At 40.2% G+C, this 24,079-nt stretch overlaps 1 protein-coding gene across 1 annotated transcript; it reads right to left on the minus strand.

Annotated features, from left to right (window-relative positions):
• Nucleotides 1–5,286: 5,286 nt before the first annotated feature.
• On the minus strand, nucleotides 5,287–17,941 carry LOC116643650. Its single transcript, XM_032422567.1, is given in 10 exon segments — nucleotides 5,287–5,524; nucleotides 6,389–6,535; nucleotides 7,975–8,088; nucleotides 8,884–8,993; nucleotides 10,750–10,903; nucleotides 12,006–12,236; nucleotides 15,529–15,671; nucleotides 15,674–15,734; nucleotides 16,452–16,682; nucleotides 17,858–17,941. Coding segments are annotated over 10 exon segments (1,410 nt in total). The 3' UTR covers nucleotides 5,287–5,389.
• Nucleotides 17,942–24,079: the final 6,138 nt, after the last annotated feature.

The raw sequence follows: 24,079 nt of genomic DNA on the forward strand, positions 1-24,079 counted from the left end.
TAATAAATGACCTTTTCCCAACAATAGCTAGCCCCCTCAAGGTCCTAGAAACCTTGCTTCCAAATTCCTTAAGAACTTATGCTATCCCTAACCCCCCTCCCAACTTCAAAGTATATAATGGGCCACTCCTCAGGACCCCAGTGCAGCTCTTTCTACCCATGGGTCCTGTCCCCATGCTTTAATAAAATCACTTTTTTACACCAAAGACATCTCAAGTATTCTTTCTTGGTCATCAGCTTCGAACCCTAACGTTCTTTCCTACATCATCTGCCTCCAGCTCAGGTCATGATCTCGGGATCCTGGGATCCAGCCCCACTCAGGCTCCCCGCTCAGTGGGGAGTCTGCTTCTCCCTCTCCCTCTGCCCCTCCCCCCTGCTCTTGCGTACACTCTCTTTCTCTTTCAAATAAGTAAGTAAAATCTTTTAAAAATAAATAAATAAATAATAAATAAAACTCTGCCTCTTGGCTGCTCAATTTCCTGAAAAGAGAGACAAAAACATAACAATGATGGTTACTAATTGCTTTCCAAATTTTTTCGGGTGATAATTTAAATTTTTTGAATCTTCTCATTGTCCTGACATCCAAAGTGGGCTTTTGGATGTGTACCAGGGCCTTGTCTGACATTGAGTGAGTCCAGGGCCCCCTCACTACTGCCCGTGTGGTACAATATCCCAGTTAGCTGCGCATCACAGCTTGCTTCCTCTCAGAGTGAGCTACTCCAACCTCTGAACCAAGGAAAAGTCTGAATGCATCAGGCTAAAATAATAGTGATAGATATATTGCCAACAGGATGAAACTGGGCATTACTGAGCCAAGATAAGAGATATGAAAGACACCTGTTGAGGCCATTTAGGGTTTCTTGTTAATATTTTTCTTCCTTTTCTTTTTTTTTTTTTTAATTCATTTGAGACACAGAGATACAGAGAGAGAGAGCATGAGCAGGGGGAGAGGCACAGGGAGAGGGAGAAGCAGGCTCCCTGCTGAGCCAGGAGCCCGATGTGGGGCTCGATTCCAGGACCCTGGGATCATGACCTGAGCCGAAGGCAGACACTTAACCATCTGAGCCACCCAGGCGCCCCTTCTTGTTAATATTTAAACACACACACACACACACACACAGATCAAAACAGTCTTATCTGGATGCTTAAACTTCAGAGACTAGAATGAAGCCTCAAACCCTCCCCCCACCCACAAAAAAAGAAGTAGGGGAAAAGAAATTTTATGAGAGTTGTGGAAAATTTGAGGACCAAAGGACCAAAGACCCTGGAATGGGAATCACCAAAGGGGTTGTATGTTGCCTTCTCTGGAAATATGGGAGCTAAGATGGATTCAAATTCTCCACATCTTGGGTCTCTTGCATATCTTACCACAATGCTAACCACATGGTAAAGGCACAATTTTTTAAAATGAGCAAGAATTTCATAAAAATGAGCATTGAGTAATATTTTATGATTCCACCTACATGAGGTACCTGAGAATAGACAAATTCATGGAGACTAATTACCAGGAGCTGGAGGAAGAGAGGAATGGGGAGTTAGTGTTTAAGGGGGACAGTTTCTGTTTGGGATGATGACAAAGTTCTGGAGATGGATGGTAGTAATGACTGCACAACCATGTGAATGTCCTGAATGCCCACTGAATGGTACACTTAAACATGGCTCAATGGTAAATTTTACATTTTGTATATTCTAGCACAATTTTTTAAATTTTTAGTAAAATTTTAAAATTAATAAAAATTTTAAAATAAAACACAAGCAGTGAGTATCTGTCTAGATAAGGATAGTGACCTGTGATCTCAGGAGGCTCTGACCACCTCTTTACAGAAGTAGCTGGAACCTGGGCATCCAGTGTGTGGAAGGCCCATAAAGGAGAATCAGGGGCTGCCTATATGTAGATGACAGAAGCCATCTCTCCCACTTGAAGATGGTGCGTTTTCTAGTATAGAGTTCTGCTTCATGTGGAGGAATCTTTCATACATTTGAAGATAGTAAGCAAAAAAACACTACGCAGGACGAGGAGTGGGGGGGCTCAAAAGTTCTGGACTTTGTTGCAACCTGGGTAAAGTACCCTTCTCGGGACTTAGTTTCCATTTCTACAAACTAAAGCGATGAGACCAAATGACACATGGCCTCTACCAGCTCTATGATTTCATGGTTCTAAGTTATCCTTTAACGTCTTTTTCCCAAACAGTTCCAACGTAAGTGCAATGACGAAAACAGTTTCTCATCTCATTAGTCATCACTGTTCTGTTCTGAACTTTCAAGTGTCTTCTTCTTCTTTTCAAAGGAAGAGTGATCCAAATGAACATACCAGTTTCATAAAGCTAACCTGAGTGCAGACTGTGGAGGACACACCACTGTCACTTCTAATTATAGCACAAAATCACGGTGGCTTTTTTTGGGGGGGGGGAGCTTTCTTTCTTTTTTTAGTTTTTTAATTGCAGTATAGTTAACAAACAGTGCTATATTAGTTTCAGGTGTACAATATAGTGATTCAGCAATTCCATAAAAACCCAAGTGCTCGTCACGGCAGGTACACTCCTTAATCCCCATCACCTATTTACTTTTTTACACCATACACAAAAATAAATTCAAAATGGATTAAAGACCTAAATATGAGACCTGAAACCATAAAAATCTTAGAAGAGGGCACAGGCAGTATGTCTCCAACATCAGCTATAGCAACATATAGTATTTCTAGACAGGTCTCCTGAGGCAAGAGAAATAAAAGCAAAAATAAACTATCGGGACTACATCAAAATAAAAAGCTTCTGCACGGTGAAGGAAACAATCAACAAAACTAAAAGGCAACCTACTGAATGGGAGAGGATATTTGTAAATGGCATAATCGATAAAGGGTTAGTATCCAAAATATATAAAGATTTTTTTCAGTTTTTTAAAGCAATAATATACTGTGGAATCATTTTCAAACGTTAAGAAAATACAGTCATTGGGAATCAAGTTATATAGTAACATTTAACTATTTTCCTTTTCCTTAATCAGCTGGGTGATAAAAAGCAGCCTGATTGCTTTTCAATAGGGAAGAATGAGAGTATGAACAAAGACACTTTTTATAACCACCTTCCACTATTTAGAAGCAATAAGGAACATTCAGGGTTGTTTACCTAACCTGTAGGTCCTCTATTCAAATTAATTCATTCTATTCAGTTATTCAAAGTGCTGTTAAAAAAGAAAGTTCTTTTTAAAGATTTCTTAATACAGTTAAGAACAACTGACACCACTTCAAATGAATCAAGTGTGTCTGTAATATAGACTGTGTATATAAAATAGTTAAGGTGGGTTCAGTTTAAAGAAGTTTTCAAATGTCTGGGTTTTGCTTGAATGATGCCAGATAATCAGTCTGATTGAGCAATTCACTCGTTAATCTATTGATTTGGTAATTAATAAAGTTGGCCTAAAAAAAAGCTTAAAAGCACTTGAGTGTAAGTGGACTAAGTCACCTTAGAGAATAAAATGGTACGAAAACTAGAAATCAGCATCCCAAGGAGGGATAAAGGACTGAAATTAGACCAACAAAGTAGAAGTTAAGAATACATCCCCCTATAAAATAACTTACCAACAATATTCCAATTGAATTGTCTTCATTAGATTGTTTTTATTTTTAAGATTTTTCTTTTTTAAATACATAGTGGATTGGATTACTAAGTCATATTTCACGGATGCATACAGGGAAACCAATAATGCTTCAAATACATAAAACCATAAGAACAGATTTCATTCAAAATTACAATGGCAAAATAATATACAAAGATGCATAAAATCTTTATTAAATAAAACCTGACACAATACTTCTTAATATAAGAGAATGGATTATGAACTAGTTTATAGTATATAAAACAGTTCCTAAAGTAAAATAAAACTTATAGATAAAATCTGTCTACACACACTGCCGTTTTCCTTTTATGACTACTTCCCCTCTATCTGGACATTCTCTTTCCATATACTTACTTACTGCCTTGTGCTGTTCCCTGCATCTTCTCAACTATGTTCCTCCTCCTGGACAGTGACTCATTCCCTATAAAGTCTCTTCAAAACAACACCGCCATCATAAACCTCCCATTGCTACCAAGTTCTGATCTTGCCTGGCTCTCCCAGAAAAGGGCAATAAGGTAATACACAGTAGTTCCAAGCGATAACAGGCCTTATGCTATCTGATTAGGTACATTATGTAGATGGCTACTTCCTCGTGCTAGAAGTGAGCTATTCCTGATTCTCACTGAATTCTGTACTTGTAGCCAACAGAAAGATACAGAAATAAAAACAGAGACAGAGAGAGAAAGGAACATTATAGACCTTTTTAGCCTGGGAACAAACATCCTAAGACATCTAAAAATTCCACTGGGTATCAGGGGAATATCTGAGGCATGGTGGTGGTCAAAAGCCTTAAAACTTAGCTACAATGACTCAAAAATTTTATATAGGACCAACTGCCATTAGTCCCATAAAACCAGAACTAACGGCTGGACCCAAGTACAATGCAGGGGTACCAAATACCTGTTAAAATAAATTGTAAACAAAACCCAGCACAGATTAAATCTGAACAAATTCTTTTCTACTTAAGACAATGACCCCCAACGTGGAGACCACCAGCCCCTACCAGCTTCCAGTGATGACAAGCGGTTCCTGAATCCACATACATAGCCAGCGCTGCCGATGGACTAAAGAAACCACATGCTTCTCAAGTGTAGGCATGACTACTCCTCAAATGTAAATAGTTCCTGATGTGATTAATGAAATCCAACACATTCAAAGAAAGTACTAAATTTATAATTAGTTCATCACTGAATATTTTCTCAGCTAATATACAGTAAGTAAACAACCAGTAAAATGAGTGAGTCCTTGAAAATTTTACCATTGTAAAAAGTTACTTCATACCAACAAAAGGGTTAGGAATCACCTGCCTCAGGTTCTATACTGAACTCTCCAGACAAAGTTTGAGGGACCCGGATTCCAGCGCCTCAATACGTGCATACATAGGCTGACTTCCCTTCACAGTGATGAATGACAAAAATACACGCATGGTAGTAAGATTTACTGATATGCATAAAAAGAATGACTTTTCATTTAGAGTAACAAAATTTGAAGTAACAAAAGGAAAATAAACAAATATATACACATACACTAAAATCAATACAAAAATACATTAATTTATTGGGTCTCCTCCATAGATCTACTAATCTACACAGAAGATACTGAAATGCATACGCTGCCTATCATCACTGTCAGCTAAATGTGCTCAGGGCTGTTTTGCACCTGCTTTCCCACTTCTACTCTGTAAAGAGCTCCAGGTTCATTAGCCAAGTGGCCCTTCTTTAAAAACAATAGTAACAAATGAAGAAGGAAAAATAAATATGAACTCATCGGCAAATCTACGGCAGGTTGATTGCCTGGTCCTCCTTGAATTTGGGGATCTTCTTAAACTCACTTTGCTTCTTGAAGAAAAGTTGGGCCAGGATGTGGTCTGCTGTGGCCCGGAGATAATCGTCCATGTCAAGGGTTTGCAACTGTCAGTGGAAACCAAAACAAGATGTATCAGCACCAAAGTACTCAGATTCCTACACAGATCTTACGGTCATCGAGGCACTTGCAAGCCAGCAAGGTACTTGGCTGTGTAACTTTATGGCCGCTACAAATTCCTGCGAACGGTCACCTCGTATGCCTGTCTTCCCTTGCCACGGGGGGCTCACCTTTTCAATTCTGAGAATAAGGAAAGTCTGATTGATGGCTAGAGGTGCTGAGGCATCGGAAACTTTCTTTGGAAGGGACGTCTATCCTACTGAAAGGGAGTTCTCTTTGATGAGTGAAGACCCTCTGTTTTCCTGTGTGCAGGGACTAGTAACAAAAGGGCTTCTCAGAGCTCCATGCCCAGTGGCACATGACAGAGGCAAACCTCGCTGTCCTCCTACTCCACAGTCAGACACAGGCCTCCCTCCACGGGGTTGATAATCTCTGCCTGTCTGGCCAGGCTATCCAGTCGGCTGGGTCTGACCATCTGTCCTTGTTCCCTCTCTCTGTCACGCTCTTTCCTCTCTGACATTAACTCTCTTTCTCAGTCAGCCTGTCTCAATTTGCCCCTCTGGATCTGTCTCACTGTGTGTTTCTGTCTCTCAATGTGTCTATGCGTATGTGTTTCTCAGTTGGTTTGGAACTTGGGGAATTAGGAGAGAATGTGATATATTCGATCCCTTTATAACCAAATAAGATTATTTGATTCTCCTTCTCTTCACACATAGATTCTGCCAGTTCATTCATTTATTCACTCAGCTCACATTTACTGAGGGCCTCCTGTGGTCCAGATACCTTGCTTAGCAGGATATTCTGCACATCCGAGGCCCTCAGCAATCTCTCTAAGACTGTCTTATACTCACCTGGTCTCTGGTGCTGAAGGCAAGAAGGCAAAGCAAATCCTCATCACATGAGCTCTTAATGTAATGTTGGGTTCCAGTGGGGAAAAATACCACATCTCCGATGTGAACATCAAACTCTATGATACCCTGAGTATTAATAATGCCCACCTAAAGAGGGAGGGGGAAAAACTATGTTGAAGTTAAGCAAATAAAATTAAATATTTATTAAGAAGATGTATTAATAGGGGCGCCTGGGTGGCTCAGTCATTAAGCATCTGCCTTCGGCTCAGGTCATGATCCCAGGTCCTGGGATCGAGCCCCACATCAGGCTCCCTGCTCCGCAGGAAGCCTGCTTCTCCCTCTCACACTCCCCTTGCTTGTGTTCCCTCTCTCGCTGTGTCTCTCTCTGTCAAATAAATAAATAAAATCTTAAAAAAAAAAGATGTATTAATAGTGAAGAACAGATGAATAAAAACATATAATTATAAAAGGACTTCTTAGTGAGGGTAAATAGCAGAAAATAGAGGCCATCTTTTACATAAAATCTTCTGTTTCTGAGACATAGCCCCACAGAAGTCAAAAGACACTCTATTTCAGAAATGTTCCTCAAAATGCATTAGTGAGTTCAATACTGTGGAACATCATGCAAAAACAGCATCAATCACTATGTTCTAATTAAGGATCATAAATTCCCTAATCAGGCAGAAGGCTTACATCCCACTGTTTTATTGCCCTCATGCCCTCCTTTTGACTTGCTCCAGGAAATTCAGCCTTCCAGGACAGCAGCATCCTAATAGTCCCCCTTAAAGGGATCAGAAACAAAATGTGCACACAAATGCACACCCATGAGCACACAAGCACACCAAAAATAAAATCTTATCCTTGAAACGTAATTTGGGAGTGACTGCAGTGCCCTTTTCCAGTGTATTCAAGCCTTCGCCTCTAAAAACATAAAACAAAACTTTTGCTATGCATGACCTAACATGCGCAAGTCAGTCTGGTTTGGTTCTTTCTGTCAGGATGGAGATGGGGAAAAACTAGTAGTTCATTTGACCTGGGTAGACCACTGGAGATTTGCCCAGGGAGCCCCGTGAAAGTCCAGAAGAACTGTGGTCAAGTCACTACCATAACGTGCTATTCAGTGTGGCTTTTCTTGTCACCAAGACAAGTGTACATCAGAAGGATCCTGCATAAACAGGGATACGTGGTCACCCTACTGACACTCCACACCTCCCCAGCCACCCCCACTCACATTACACTGAGGGTCCAACAGTGATGTCACAGTCCCCAAAGGGCAACACATTAAACCTTGCATTACCTAAAAATGTGAAACTCTGAAAATGTAAAATGTTTCAAACACTTCACCCTATGTGATAACTTCTTTATCATTTCTAACATGGTCTTAGCCATTTCTCATGCTAATAGCAAAGTTAGAAGCTATCTAGCATGGCCTGCATGGTATTTTCTGTGGAAACTGTATCCAGAAAGCCATTAACACCAAGTCTTTCAATGTTACCAATAACTGAACCAAAACAAAGAAAAACCTCCTGTTTGCTTCTTTCTGCATTAAAAAGGAAAGTTCAAAAAGCTGTTTGTGGAGAAATTACCTTTGCACATCCGCTTATTACATATCCCATTTCATTTGCATTGAAATGAAAATGTGGCTGTCGTAATCCATTGTTATAAATTCTGAGTGTACTCAAAGTGAGAGCATTCTGATGCTTGAAAAAGGAAAAAGAAATAAATCCAGTTATTTAGCAAACATCCTACTCAGCAACTTAACCATTCACATAATCCTAATTATAACTTATCTTTCTGCAGCCCTCACTGAGAACATACAATTTTTTTTATCCCTTATATTTATTATATCTCTTGTTCCTTATAACAATCTTGTAAGGTTGGTAGTCTTATTCCCCCCCTTTTTTGCAGGTGATGAATTTGAAATCTAGATTGGCTGAGTAATTTACTTAGGGTCGGACAGTGGCGGACGTGGGATTGGAATCAGGGAATCTGATGCCACCGTTGCATTCTTAGTCATTATGCAAGGCAGCCAGTTGGGCATTTAAAAACAAGTGAAAGAGAAATCTCACAAGCATCCAGTCTTTTCATTAATGTAACCATCCATGCCAAGAAGTTAAGCTCCCAAATCCACACTGTGGCCTCAATTAATAGTTTCCATTAATCAAATCAAGTAATGTTTGACTAGATTTTTCCTTTTCCTTTTTCCCAAAAGAAGGCTGAATCCAATCTAAATCTTATATTTCATCAATCTTAATAATCATCAAAAAAATTTTTTTCTCGGGGCTCCTGGGTGGCTCAGTTGGTTAAGCATCTGTCTTCGGCTCAGGTCATGATCCTGGGCTCCTGGGATTGAGCCCCAAATCAGGCTCCCTTGCTCAGCGGGGAGCCCGTTTCTCCCTCTCCCATTTCCCCTGCTTGTGTTCCCTCTCTCACTGTCTCTCTCTGTCAAATAAATAAATAAAATCTTAAAAAAAAATTTTTTTTTCCTCAATTACCTGATTCAGGAATTCACTAAAAATTTTTTCATGGTTGCTTAGTTCACTTCCATTTTTCCAGTATTGTGCCAGTTGTATTACTCCTCCTGGAAATTGATATTCTTTTGAACCTGAGTCAGAGGAAATTTAAAAAACAAAATAAAATACTTCATTCAAAATGGTCCTACAGAAGGAGAGCCAAATGTAGTCCCACTAAGGTACATCAGCTCTTCTGCAGTCCCAGGAAACATGTGGTAGGAATCACTGCCACCAGATCCTACATGCCCCTAAGATACTGACCTCATACGGTCACATACTGTCTTACCTTCCAAGTTCTGAAATTTCTAACATAGAGTGACCTCTTTAACACAGACTATTCAATCCAGGGGACCTTGCTAGAAAACTTGAGAGTCATTCTATCATTCTACATGTCAATCTTTAGTCCTACCTCTTTAAGGTAGGTCAGTCCCATCAGTCCTACCTCTTTTAAATTCTCCTGCTTCATAACAATCTTCTCCCTCTCAAAACTACCATAGTGCAGGCCACCATCATCCCTCACTTGAGGGTCTTCAAGAGCCCCCTGACTCATCTCCTTGCCTCTCATCTCTCCTCTTCCAATCCACAATTCAGCTAGATCAGCCATCACTTCAAAAAACTAACACTAACTTAAAAAGATATCTGCACCCCCATATTCATTGCAGCATGATTTACAATAGCCAAGATATGGAAACAACATAAGCGTCCATCAATGGATAAATGGTTAAAGAAAATGTGGTATATACATACAATGGAATATTATCTAGCCATAACAAAGGATGAGATCTTGCCTTTTGGGACAACATGGATGAACCTTGAGGGCATTATGCTAAGGGAAATAAGTCAGACAGAGAAAGATAAATACCATATGATCTCATTTATATGTGGAATCTAAAAACAAAAAACAAGCTCATAAATACAGAGAACAGATTGGCAGAGAGTAAGGTGTCCGCAAAGTAGGTGGTGAAAGGAGTCAAAAGGTACAGACTTCTAGTTATAAAATAAATAAGTCATGGGGATGTAATGTATAGTATGGTAACTACAGTTAATAATATTGTACTGCATATTTGAAAGTTGCTAAGATCTTAAAAGTTCTCATTACAAGAAAAAAAATTCTGTAACTATGTATGGTGATGGATGCTAACTAGACTTATTGTAGTGATCTTTTCACAGTAATACTGGATCATTATGTTGAACACCTAAAGTTAATGTTTTATGTCAATTAACTTCAATAAAATAAATAAAATAACTTTTAAAAATAAATACAGGGACATCTGGGTGGCTCAGTCAGTTAAGCAGCTCCCTTCGGCTCGGGTCATGATCCCAGGGTCCCACATCGGGTTCCCTGCTGGGTGGGAAGCCTGCTTCTCCCTCTCCCCTTCCCCCTGCTTGTGCTGTCTCTCTCTCTGACAAATAAAATCTTTAAATAAATAAATAAATAAATAAATAAATAAATAAATAAATAAATGCAAAACCTAATTTAAACTTTAAAACTTAATTTAAAATCTCCTATTTAAAATCCCTTAATTGCTCCCATCAAAATAAAGTATAAACTCATCAGCATGGCTTCTAAAACCTGCATTCTTGGACCCTCCTCTCTCATCAGCCTCTTCTCCTGAGGCACCCCTGGCCCCAACACACACCCCTCATACTTTGAAATCTTCTACAGCATTCTCCTTTGCTTCCATTCCTTTTCTCTCATTTCCTATTCTTTAGAGAAATGTGTTTTTTCAAACTCATCTTGACTGTGACTCACTATAAAAAAAAACACATTACATCTCAATCCAACACCTATATAATCACATAGATAAATACTTAACTATAAAGGTTTTGCAAAATAACATACTATACCTTTAAGGTCATAAAAATATTTCCACACAAGACTGTCTGGAGACTGTACATAACTAGGATTTATAACCAGTTCTGCCAAGTTGGGAGGAAGATTGACCGCCTGATCCTCTTTTTGCTTCTGGAATGTTCTAATGAAATTAATTCCACCTTCAGGCTGAAACACATAAGAAATCATATAAGATATTTGTGAAACATTCTACAAATTTTAGTAATAGAAGGGTAGATAGCTAAGGATAGGGTAACATTGTGGTTTTCAGTGGTCCAGTCAAAGGAGCTGACCTCAACCAGCCTGAGGCTTGTGATATTCATGAAAATCCTCCCAAGTTATCAATGCATTTTGGCTTTAAATGTGTTGATATTTTATAATCATTATAACTCTTACAAAAATATACAGCGGTTCTCATATTTACCAAAATTCTCCTAATGACTCATTTTTTCCACTTCTCCCTATAACATTAGATCAGGATCTGCTGCGAGGTAAATCTCAAAACCTCCCTAGATAGATTTCTAAATTTGCCACAGAACTCCTTCCAGTTGCCACTCACGGGCCACCACCAATTCTTCTGATCACCCATTTGTATTGTCAGCATCTGCATCTGGCCCTCTCCCTCTACACCCAGCTCTAGGAGCAGTCCCTCCATGATAATAGAACTACTTATAGAGACCAAAAGCAGCTTTCCTTCAGGAAAACAATAGGCTTCTCTGCATTAGACTAGGAGAACACAATTATGTCATCTGTAGCAAACTTCTCCCTGAATGAGCTTACGTCTTTTTTTTTTTTAAAGATTTTATTTATTTGACAGAGACACAGCGAGAGAGGGAACACAAGCAGGGGGAGTGGGAGAGCGAGAAGCAGGCTTCCCGCAGAGCAGGGAGCTCAATGTGGGACTCGATCCCAGGACCCTGGGACCATGACCTGAGCTGAAGGCAGCCGCTTAACTGACTGAGCCACCCAGGCACCCCGAGCTTGCATCTTTTCAGAGATGTAAATTATAGTAATTTTTATTACCTCTATCAAAACTTTTCTACCAATTCATTATAGTTTCCTGTAGAAGTCCTTCATAAAGGAAAGTAAAAGCTAAGTCAATTTCAACAAGTTGTATATCTTTAGTAGGAATACAAGTTATGTTCTTGAGCTCATTACCCAACTCTTGCCCTACTGACTGCTACCCTAGAAACACAAATACTCACGCTTTCTTTGTGCCTATGTAATGCAAACCCTCAAGGAGGGACTTGTGTTCCGTAGCGATACAGACCTTAAGTGACCTGGAAGCAATGTCTTCAGGTACAGAAAAAAATACATCATCAACATCCAGGGTCTGAAGTTCATCATGTGTGGAAAAGAAGAGCAAGAAAAAGCAGTCTTCATTCCCCACATTCTTTATCCAGTGGAGAGTATTTTTAGGGAAGAAGATCACTTGGCCAGCTGTAACATTGTATGTGGTAACTACACCACCATCATCAACCACGCCAATCCATGCCGAGCCCTGAAACGTCAACAGAAAACACATACAACATCACTTTAGAGCAATGTTTCTCAAACTTTTCTCATTACATCTCTTATAAGGTACCATTTTAGTCTTTTTTTACTAATCACCATCCTATGACATGTTAACACTGCAGATGTATTGTAAATCTGGGTATACCGTGCATACATAGTGCTTATGTACCACATGCATATCTGTGCTTTGTACATAAAAAAGTAGGGCGTTGTTGCCTTCTAAGGACCAGTTTTTACCCCCCCACCCAGGGGGCAATATCACCCCCATTGAGAATTTAGAGTTCTAAGTTCATCCTTTAGAGTTTGAAAAGACTGGGGCGTCTGGGTGGCTCAGTCGGTCAAGCATCTGCCTTCGGCTCAGGTCATGATCCCAGGGTCCTGGGATCGAGCCCCGCGTCGGGCTTCCTGCTCAGCGGGGAGCCTGCTTCTCCTTCTGCCTGGTGCTCCCCCTGCTTGTATTCTCAAGCTCTCTTGCACTCTCTCTCTCTTTCTCTCTCTGGCAAATAAATAAATCAAATCTTAAAAAACAAACAAACAAACAAAACAAAAACAAAAAATAGAGTTTGAAAAGACTACAAGCACATGAGTGTGTGTTCACAGGTGGTCACACTGACATACATGTTTGTGTATGTCCATGTTTCCATGTGTATGTATATGGATGCAAATTATTTTCTAGACAAAAAGTCTGCATCCAGTTTTAATAACAACACTAAAAGTAATAACATGGTGCTTTTACTGCGTGTCCAGATATTCTTCTAAGCACTTTACCTGACTTAACTCAATCATCCCTTGTATCAACCCTATGAAGCAAGTACTATTATTACCCTCATTTTATAGATGAGAAACTGAATCTGGAGAGAATATTCAATTTTCCCAAGGTTACTCTGCTAGTCAATGGCAAAGCTGGGATTTGGACCTAAGCTCCAAATCCAAAGTCCACACTTTTTTTAATTGTGTAAGAACATTTAACATGAGACCGACCCTCTTCAATGTTTAAGTGTTCGATACAGTATTGTTAATGATAGACACAATGAAGAACCCTGAAACTTAATTCTCTCGTCAAAATATCTAGAAGTAGAGACTAGAATGGTGGTTGCCAGAGGCTGGGGGGAAGTCTACACTTTTAATCCATACTACACCGTACTTTGATTCCACTTATACAGAATTCTTTTTCTCATTCTCTAATCATTTCTGTAGTATTATTCTGTAAAGTAAATAGAAAAGGTAATATTTCTTCCAGAGTCGGTCATTAGGGAAGCATGCACAAGAAGTCTTTGTTGTGTCTACACAGACGTGTACAACTCAGTTCCAGATGGGTATTAAAGATACAGGGGGAGATGAACCTGAAGAGCTCTCTCCAAGTACCCAGGCAGAGAACAGCAAAAGTGTGTATCTATTCATATGAAGGTACCAACTACTCCAAACGGACAGCAGAGCCAGCACAGTGGGACATGAACTGCAGGGCCATGCACACTGGCCGCCCCAGCTGCCCCACTCCTCTTGGGGCCACTCCTTCCAAGGCTTTCATGAAGATACTCAGAAACAAAAGCAATATCCCTGGGTGAGTATGCAGTAGAGAGACTTCCGTCACATCCTATTGACTGGTTCCTTACCACGTGTGTGAGTGATCCTACAATTTTCCTGGGACCTAAACAATATTCTAGCCACATTTATTTCCTTTATAGAATTTTTTTATGTTTTTGTAAATAAGATATAATTGACTCACAACATTCTATCAGTTTCAGGCATACAACATAAAGATTTGATACTTGTATATATTGTGAAATGATCACCACCAGTCTAGTTTTAACATCCATCGCCCTCGCTAGAATTTTTTCTTATGATGGGAACTTTCAAGATCTACTCTCTTAGCAACTTTCAAATTCACGATACAGTATTATTAACTATAGTCACCATGCTGTATATTACATCCCATGATTGATTTATTTTATAACTGGAAGTTAGTACCTTTTGACCACCTTCTAGCTCACATTTAGAAGATCAGATTATAAACTCTCTCTGGACTTCCAGAACTGCTCCCCAGACTGAGCTGGATTCCAGGCCTGTTATCTACTAGAACATGCTCCAGACTAAGTTCCCTACTTGGGGTTTGCTATTAAGGGTCCCCTTCCCCTTACCTGCCTTTCCTTCTTCCTACTACTCAGCGAGAGCCCTGGAATCCAACCTTCTGGAGACTGTCCTCTTTTGTTCTTTTTTTAAGATTTATTTATTTATTTGAGAGAGAGAGAGAAAGACAGAGCAGTGGGGTGGGGGGGCAAGGGAGAGGGAAAGAGAATCCACACTGAGCACGGAGCCTGACACAGGGCTCCATCTCACCACCCTGAGATCACATCCTGAGCCAAACCCAAGAGTCGGACACTTAACCGACTGCACCACCCAGGTGCCCCGAGACGGTCCTCTTTTACATATTCTGTGTATGTGGAAAAAGACAAAATGTCAGAAAACATGGACTTTGTCCCAGGCCAGCAAACAACTACAGTTTATCTTCAGAAAAGTCAATCTTTCTGAGCCTCTGTTCTCTCATAAGAAATAAGAAGTATTTGGTCTCAGATGAAACTCGAATCTCTCTTCCCATTGTAAATTCTAAAACTGAATGAATTGCATTAAAAAGGAGTTTTATTAAGACCAACAGAAATATGTCACATAACACTGGCTGATCTATTAATAGGATCACCAGGGTAAGACCAAACTGAAAGTGCCATGAGCCTTTAGTCACTACCCCTCCCCCAGTATCTGGAATACAGAATGCAACAAGGAATACTTTTTAGAACTAATGAATTATTTGAAATTCCAGTGAGAACGCTCATTTCACCTCCAGCTCTCTTTCACTTGACTCCCAGACAATTCTAAGAAGTCTGAACCACAAAAGGGCATCCAATTGGCCTGATCTCAGGGACTCCAGGCTGAACATCAGCAAACTGATTTTTTCCTTAGAAGAAAGCTGCCATCTCTTTGATCACTGGATCAGAGATACGAGTTTTAGCTTTGGCTCCAAGGATGGCACAGTGATCTTATTTTAACAATAGCAAATGAAAAATGACTTCATACTGAAGAAAGAAGTTCAAAGTGATGCCAAGAATAATTACAACGAACAGGTTAATGCTTCAAAGCACTGCTAACTAATCTAACTGAATACACCACCAAAGCCTGGGTGTTGTCTGCCACTTAGTTAAGTAGGTTTTGCAACAACTAAAATAATAGCTTGAGGATACAAAGCATAAACGCTGAGGCGCCAAACACAGGCAAACTCGTTATACCTGTACAAGGCAGCCATGCTCATTAGCACTGAAGTGCCAGTGAGGGGCCCGGAGGCCATTGCTTTTTACTCTCAGAGTCCCCAGGGTCATCTGTGATCTCTGACTGTTCAAGCTGCTGCCAAAGGCCTCTTCTTCAACACTGAGTAGTCTTTGACATTGTTCCTGTACCGGGCCCACTGGATTGCACCACCAGGGAATTCAAACACCTGAAACGTCATAGACAAGCAACCGTCAACATGGAGGCCATCTGAGGAACAGGAGGCCACTGGGGCCTGCAGAGTAAGAGGGAGGCAAAACAGAAAAGGCAGCGGTGAGGAGGTGAAGACTGAAGTCCCAGAAGGGAAGAGGAAGACTAGGTCGCCAGACTCCAGGAATGACAGCAGTAATACCTACAGAACCGTCAGTCTATCCGTGTTAGACATGAAAAGATCACCTATCTTTTTTTTTTTTTTTTTAAAGATTCCACTTATTTATTTGACAGAGAGAGACAGCGAGAGAGGGAACACAAGCAGGGGGAGTGAGAGAGGGAGAAGCAGGCTTCCCGCGGAGCAGGGAGCCCGATGCGGGACTCGATCCCAGGACCCCGGGATCATGACCCAAGCCGAAGGCAGACGCGTAACGACTGAGCCACCCAGGCGCCCCAAGATCACCTATCTTGACAAGAGAATAGAGAGCTTTGCGTTTGTCTATCTCCAGGCCTCCCCTCTGGGCTGACCCAGAGCTATCTATGAAAGAAAATCTCTGCCTGGGGCCAATATCAACCCAACCCTTCCTCTCCTCTCTCACCTCCCTTCATCTAGATGGCCCACAGCCGGTTCCTTCCAATGAGGAGAGGACAAAGCTTAGTAAACAGGCAATGGGAACTTTGTTTTGAAATCACCGTTAGAAAAGATGATTCTTTCTGCTAAATGTGTGATTCATACCTTGGATTTAGGCAAATGATTAAGAAACTGGAATTTTGGATCAACAGCCTTTTGCACGATGGGAACCGCTGTTTGCAGAGGCCGGGCTTCGAGTCCTAGATGGAGTTGTGAATGTTGCTGAGAGTTGTGGACTCAAACCAAGGAAAGTATCAGTACTCCTACTGCTGTGGTGAGGGTAGAGGCCAAGAGACACACCAGGAAAACGCTCCCCAGTGACCACTGCCTCTTCTCCTAAGGGAAATTATGAAGCCATTATTCTCTACTCTTGATGTATTAAAAATAATTGCTTCCTTTCTCAATTTGGCTTATATTTTCTTTTACTCAAAAAATGCTTTTGTAGGATAAATATACTCAGTAAAATAATACATGTGTAAATATAAGTGTAAATAAATACAAACATACACACACACGTATTCCATATACCTGGCTGACACTCAAATAAATAAGGAAAACAATAAACATATGAAAAGCTGAGGCACAGAATAAATTACTAGAAAATTAAGTAGCCAGTTAAGTTTGTATATAAAATGCATTCGAGTGCAGCCAATTAGCCCCTATTTGCCAGTCTCTTCACCTGAAAATGAAAGAGGTTATAAAGACTAGATTCTAAGAAATTTTTAGTTCTAGAATGTCCATATGTAGTAATCACATGTACCGGTAATAAGCATGGGAAACGTAACATACCAGTAAATAACTGGCCTGACAGATCTCAGCCTCTCTCTCCCTCCCTCCTTCACTTAAATAGCTTCGTTAAACCCCCTCTTTCTGTGTATTACCTGTCTGAGCTACTAACCCTACTAAGCACATCTATTCCAACTCCAAGCACAATATTTCCATACATTTCTGTGTTACTATTTCCTGGTTTCACATTACAAATACAATGCTACAAACAACAGTATTATTTCTGTGAGTTACAATCCACATTACTGAAAGCTACCAAACATGCCCTGTTCCTCTGACCACTAAAATGGAATTCATAAGTACTAATGTCATGGTTTCCTGTCCACTGCCCTCTGAATTCCTCTCTGAGCAGGCATATCTTTGATTACTAATAACTCTAACATAGACTTTAGTATGTCAGCATTCTTAAACGATACATTTTGTAGAGCATAATCATTGATCAACATTCTCAGTTTAACGTTGTATGAGGATATTATACTGAGCAATAAACAATTCATTAATACCGTGAACAACAATTCATGGAAAGTTGGACCATTACAGAGCTAACAGAGATGTGAGCTAAGAGTTTATGAGACAGAAAGCAAATCAAGAAATGGTCAGAGCAAGAGATGCTACCTTTCAAAAGAGGGTCATTTGAGGAAAGCTGGTCTAAAAAGGGATTCTTTCCTGAGCTCTGCATAAAGGTTTGGGGGGAGCTAATCTCAAGGTGTAAATCTCCACTTTACCATTCTGGAGATGGTGGTCATCTTCCCCATAGAAAAAGCATTCTGTGCTGCATCTTCATGCATTTCAAATGCTGAGTTGTCCATCCACAAAAAGAAGCAGCCAATTCACTGAAAAAGAAAAAGGGGGGAAATGTAGTTGTAGCTGATGGGAAGATCCCTGAGAGGTGAAAAATGATAACCCTGAAGTAAGGGAGTACTTATATTGAGCTGAAAGTTAAGGAAACAAAATAAGGAAGCAATAATCTTGGTTTAAGAAAAACCCCTAGAAAGAATTGCCAAATTAGAGACCAATAAAACACTTCCGTTGGTCCTCAACTCTTTGCCGACTGATGACGCATACACAGATAATGGTAACTGACGTTTATTTCCTCCTTTCACTGTGTACCAGGCACTGTACTAATCACATACATTATGTGATTGAATTCTTACAGCGGTTCAATCAGGTACTCTGAGTCTTCCCATTTTGTGGATGAGGAAACTGAGACATGGAGGTGCAGTGACTGCCCAGATGATATTAGCATCAGAGCAAAGCACCAGCCAGCAGAAGATTTTTCATGACACTGGTTCTCTACAGAGTTTCAGGGTGGGCGCTTAGTCTAGTACAATCTATTTTCACCCAAACCAGCCCTGCCTCTAAGCAATGGACTGATTTTCCCATGTGCTTTCTTGAATAATTTTGTTACCTGAAAGTTAAATCTTCATTCAAAATTCACTTGCATCCTATTTCCTGGTGACAAGTGGTGGCCTGCGTCACCTAAAAACCACGCCTATAATCCACAAAGCATCATCCATCCTTCTTTCCTATCTTCCTGTCTTCCTCCAGTAAGCATGGCTGAATGCCTACTGTATTCCAGACTGTCTACCACACCTGGGCCCCAGCACAAGGCCGTTGAATGGCCTCTAGCAGGAGAAATGGAGAGGAAACCATTACCGAAGACTGTGCTGTGTTATGACACAAGTGTGCACGAGGCCCTGGGAGGAGAGAGAAAACAGTGATTGTGTCTGAGATGGGATGTCTCCGAAGTCATAATGAGTCCCAACACGGCTTCATGAGGTGGGCCCAGTTAGTCAGTTCCACTCAAGTCCATATTTCTGGCTTGTCCAGAAGCAGCTCTGGAACATATGATAAAGATGTAGACCCTGTCTGGGTTAGGCAGCTCGGGTTCCGACAAGGCTGCAGGTGGTCGCTAGGCTGCAGCGAAGGAGAGCTGACCCTGGGGCCTTCCTATCACATCTCATCAAATCTAAGACGCAGCAGTGTGTCATGCTAGTTTAGCCCTTCCCCGGCAAGACCTGGAATTGAAATGAATGGCACTGATTTTGAGGTCATAAAATATTTAAAATAATTGTCTGTGGGCCAGTAAGGTGACATCATCCTGTTATCAGGGTGCCATAAAATACAATGTTTGTCCTGTTTGATGTTCCCTGTGCATTTGTTAACTGGAATGTATTCCACACCTTAGCATCTCTGAAAATGGGATATGTTTTACAGTGAATGGTCTCTAAGACTAAATGAAAGTATGCCACTTTTCCTTGGTCTTGTCAGCAAATGGTACTATATGAATCTTCAAAGCAAGTTTTACACCACTTTGTATTTTGCCATTTTTCTTTCTCAGAAGTATGAAAACACTGTCCTTTGTCACCAGCATTATCTGGGAGCTACATTTAGCATTTATTTAAATGGCAAGAGAAGCAAATCATCAACCAGCTATATGAAAACTCACTTCAGCACTAAATCAAAGAATGCTGCAGCTGGATGAGGGCCTTTTCATCTTTGCAGGTAAGGAAACAGAGGGCAGGGGCCTGGGTGGCGCAGTTGGTTAAGCGTCAGACTCTTGGTTTCAGCCCAGGTCGTGATCTCAGGGTCATGATCTCAGGGTCCTGGGATGGAGTCCGCATCAGGCTCCACGTGGAGTCTGCTTGAGATTCTCTCTCCCTCTCCCTCTTCCCTTCCTGCTCATGCTCTCTCACTCTCTAAAATAAAAAAATAAATCTTTTTTTAAAAAGAAGAAAATAGGGGCCAGAGAGGCTAAGCATTTTTCCCAAAGTAACACAGTAAGTCACTGGCAGAGCCAAAACAAATGTCCAGCTCTCTCACTTTCAGCCAGAGATTTTCCTATTTCTATTTGCTGTAGAGGAACTTTATTCCTTTATATACATGTAAATAGTTCAAGGTGAAATGAAGCAAAACAGCTGAAAGCAGGAGTATTACCAAAATCATTTTAAGACACATGAATGGTGGGGCACCTGGGTGGTTCAGTCGTTAAGCATCTGCCTGGGATCAAGCCCCACATCGGGCTCCCTGCTCCGCGGGAGGCCTGCTTCTCCCTCTCCCACTCCCCCTGCTTGTGTTCCCTCTCTAGCTGTGTCTCTCTGTCAAATGAATAAATAAAAATCTTAAAAATAATAATAATAATAAAGTTCTTTTCTATTGCACCAGGATACATCTGGGCAGTCTATTTTTTAACACAAACTAAGACAAACATGTTTGTACACTCTCAAGCCCTCATTTTCACTAAGGTTTGCTGCCAGGTTTATTTTTGCTTAATGTTTATCTCCATCACAAGGGCTAGGAGCATACTAGAATAAATTTGGCAAGTGCTAAGTGCTGCTGACTGCAATATCTATCAAAGAGGGGCACCTGGGTGGCTCAGTCAGTTGGGCGTCCAACACTTGATTTCAGCTCAAGTCATGGTCTGTGGGTGGTGAGATCTTGCCCCGTGTCAGGTTCTGCGCTGGGCTACAGCCTGATTGGGATCCTCTCTATCCCTTTCTCACTTCTCTATCTAAAAAGCAGTATCTATAAAGGGATAAACTGAATATACATTAAGATACAACTCTTCATTAAATGACTTGAGTTTATTTTCCTGGAACACATCCAATCAGAAAAGAATATTGTTTTCCTTCAATAAACTGGGCCAATTAGATCTTGTATGCCATGCTAGGAGGGAAGAAAAGGCAGTGCTGCTATGTTCCAATAAGAACATTTCCCCCAACTTCCCCCATCTCTAAGTTATTTGCCTTCTATAATCATTCAGGTGGAAAAGACTGATAAGACAGTGTTGGGCAATTCTTTCTGATTATTTCCTTTGAAATCTCTACCAGTAACAAGATTGATCAATGCTTTCATTATGCAAATGTTTCTTATCTGTTGTTCAACTTTCAGATGACCACTGGATATCAGAGATATATGAGGATGTATTCTATCCCAGACACTGCAGAGATTACCAAAATCATAGATGACATAGACCCTTGCCTCAAAGACTCTACAATGTAATGATTCATTCCATCCAACAAATGCACAAGGAAAATCAAACAGGGAAAATGTAATGTTTTATGGCACCCTGTAAGATGAGGAAATCACCTTACTGGCCCCACAGATAAAACTTAAACAATTGTTTTAAATATTTTATATCCTCAAAATCAATGCCATACATTTAAAGTTCAGATCTTAGTGGGAAAAGGCTCAATACATACTCCCCCTGCTCCCACACCTCACCATTATCCATTCCAGAATGTTCTCAGGAGGAACTCTAACATCAAGGTGTTATGTGAGTATGAGCTTCTACAATAAGTGTCAGAGAACACTGGAAATGAGCTCTGAACTTATGAAGGTAAGAAAATGAGAATATTCTATTCATTCAACTCTACATGACAATCTGATCTTAAACTAACCTTGCTAAATCAGTTTCCTCATGTGTATAAAATTAAGGCTAGATTAAATGGCCTTATGACAGTCTAGCTCTACCTACTTGAATTGAGGATGTAATTATCTTGAGAAACAGCATTAAACTGCTAGCTTCCCAACACTCCCATTTTTTCAAGATTCCATTGACATAATGATTCAAGATATTCAACATTCCAATTTTTCTGCAAAATAAATTGCTTCATATGTAATTTATAGTGCCAATCTAACAGAATATTAACAGAGAAAGATAACTCCAGGAAGGCCACTGAGTGATTATATAAACAACAAAATCAGCTGAGTCCAACTCCAGAAAACTTATTATAGCTGAAGGGGAGCAAATTTTGCCACCCCAAGATATGCCTCTTTGGCATATTGGTTATTTTAAGCTGGTTATTTTTAAGAAATAGCAGAAATAAGAGAAAGTCTGAAAACCAAGCAGACGTTACCCTTCTGTAAAAGGTATTTACATTCCTAAGGGAAATCTCATTTGTAAGGGTATTTCTCCCTTGCTATGACAGGAAGGGGGGGAATGACTCAATCTTTAGAAACTCTTATCTAGGAGAAGGCATGGAATTAAATCTGCTTAACAATCTTACCCTTATTTACTGCGTTTTTCCTAGTAACCTCCCAAAACCGACCCCCCCCCACCCCCAACATCTTCTTTTGTCTTTAGCTGAGGATAGTATTTAAGGTGATGGTTTCAGTCATTATGGGGAGTTACTCAGTTTTTCTGGGTCTCTTCCATGTGTGCTGGAGGTATATGTGTTATTAAAAACTTTGGTTTGATTTTCTCCTATTAATCTGTCTCATGTTAATTCCTAGACCAGCCAGAATAATCTTGAAGGGCAGAGAAAAAATTTTCCTCTCCAATACAGCTCAAATGCATTCATTCAACAAATATTAACCAAATGCCCCATATGTGCCAGGTGTCGTTCTAGTTGCTTGGGATATATCAGTAAATGAAAAAGACAAAAGTTCCCTGCCCATGTGCAGGTTACATTCTAGTAGAAGAATCAGAACAAACATTAAAAAAAAAAAAGTGGTAATTTACATTCTACATTAGAAAATGGTAAGTGCTATGGGAAAAAAATAAGCAGGGGAGAAGCAGAAGTGTGTGGTATGGGAGGGAGCAATTTCAAGAAGGTGATCAAAATTTCCTAGAAAAGGGCAGTTCAGCTTTTTTTGGTGCCAAGCTATGTGCCTATAGGAAAGGAATATAAATTGTGTCTTTCTTACTCTTCAGGTAAATGAGTACTAAAAAACAAAATTCAACAGAGTAAATTTGAAGATCTAATTGGCTTTATTAAATGATTCATGAATGGGCAGCACCCCATCTGGCAAATACAGGAGAGCTCCACTGAGCTAAACAAAAGAAAGGTTTTCAAAGGCAGAGAGAGGGCATAAAAAAAGAAGGAATTTATTAGCATGGAATGCATTGTTTAGGCAAGGTTGCCCTCTTAAGGGGAGCTCAAGGGGTCTATCAGTAAATTTTCCTTGTACTGACCAGGAAATTCCATGATGACTGGGTCAAGGTTACATTCTTGGGGGGTTGAAACTACAGTTAGTTTAGGTATTAAGTCTTGGTTTACTGACTTGGGGCCTTAATCTAAGTGATACTGTTTTGGGCCTGTGGTTTTCTTTTTAACACAGCCCATAAACTTTGATCCTCTTTTTTTTTTTTTTTTCCTTTTAATTCACAAGGCTTTGGAAGAAAATGTATAAATTATTTCTTTAAAAACAACAAACCTTCTATAGCTACAATTTCATCTCCTGTCTGTGTGGGCCCTTGATGTCTCTAAATACAGCAAGCGTCTTCTGAATGTGGTTCACTGTTCTTTACCACTCACCTGCCAAGTGCCATTTCCTTGCTCCCTTCTATCTAATCTAACAACCCCAGAACTAGGTAAGTGCCCCTATAACACATTCTCAGAACATTCTGTATGTTTCATTTGAAATTCTCATTTCAGTTAATGGTTAAATTATTTGTTACATGAATGCTTCCACTACCAGATTATAGACCACATGGAGCAGAGACATAATCATCAAAGCCTAGCATAATACCTGGGGCATTTAGTAGGCATACATGAATAAATAAATGACTCATTCTTACATGATCTTTTACATTCCATTACCTACTAGTGACCAATGCACCCAGCCTTCATCAGTCTCCCCCTTTCTTACCCTTCTAGAATACTGTTAAATAGGAGAAAATCTAAGTGGTCAATGAAACCATATACAGAACAGTTTTAAAAAACAAAACATAACAAAACAGGTATGGTATAGCAATACGATGAGCTAAATAAGAAACATCTGTGTAGGGGCGCCTGGGTGGCTCAGTTGGTTAAGCGACTGCCTTCGGCTCGGGTCATGATCCTGGAGTCCCTGGATCGAGTCCCACATCGGGCTCCCTGCTCGGCGGGGAGTCTGCTTCTCCCTCTGACCCTCCCCCCTCTCATGTGCTCTCTCTCATTCTCTCTCTCTCAAATAAATAAAATCTTAAAAAAAAGAGAAACATCTGTGTGAATTCATGTATA

This window comes from Phoca vitulina, unplaced genomic scaffold (assembly GCF_004348235.1).
Source record: "Phoca vitulina isolate PV1807 unplaced genomic scaffold, GSC_HSeal_1.0 scaffold27, whole genome shotgun sequence".
Lineage (NCBI taxonomy): Eukaryota > Metazoa > Chordata > Mammalia > Carnivora > Phocidae > Phoca > Phoca vitulina.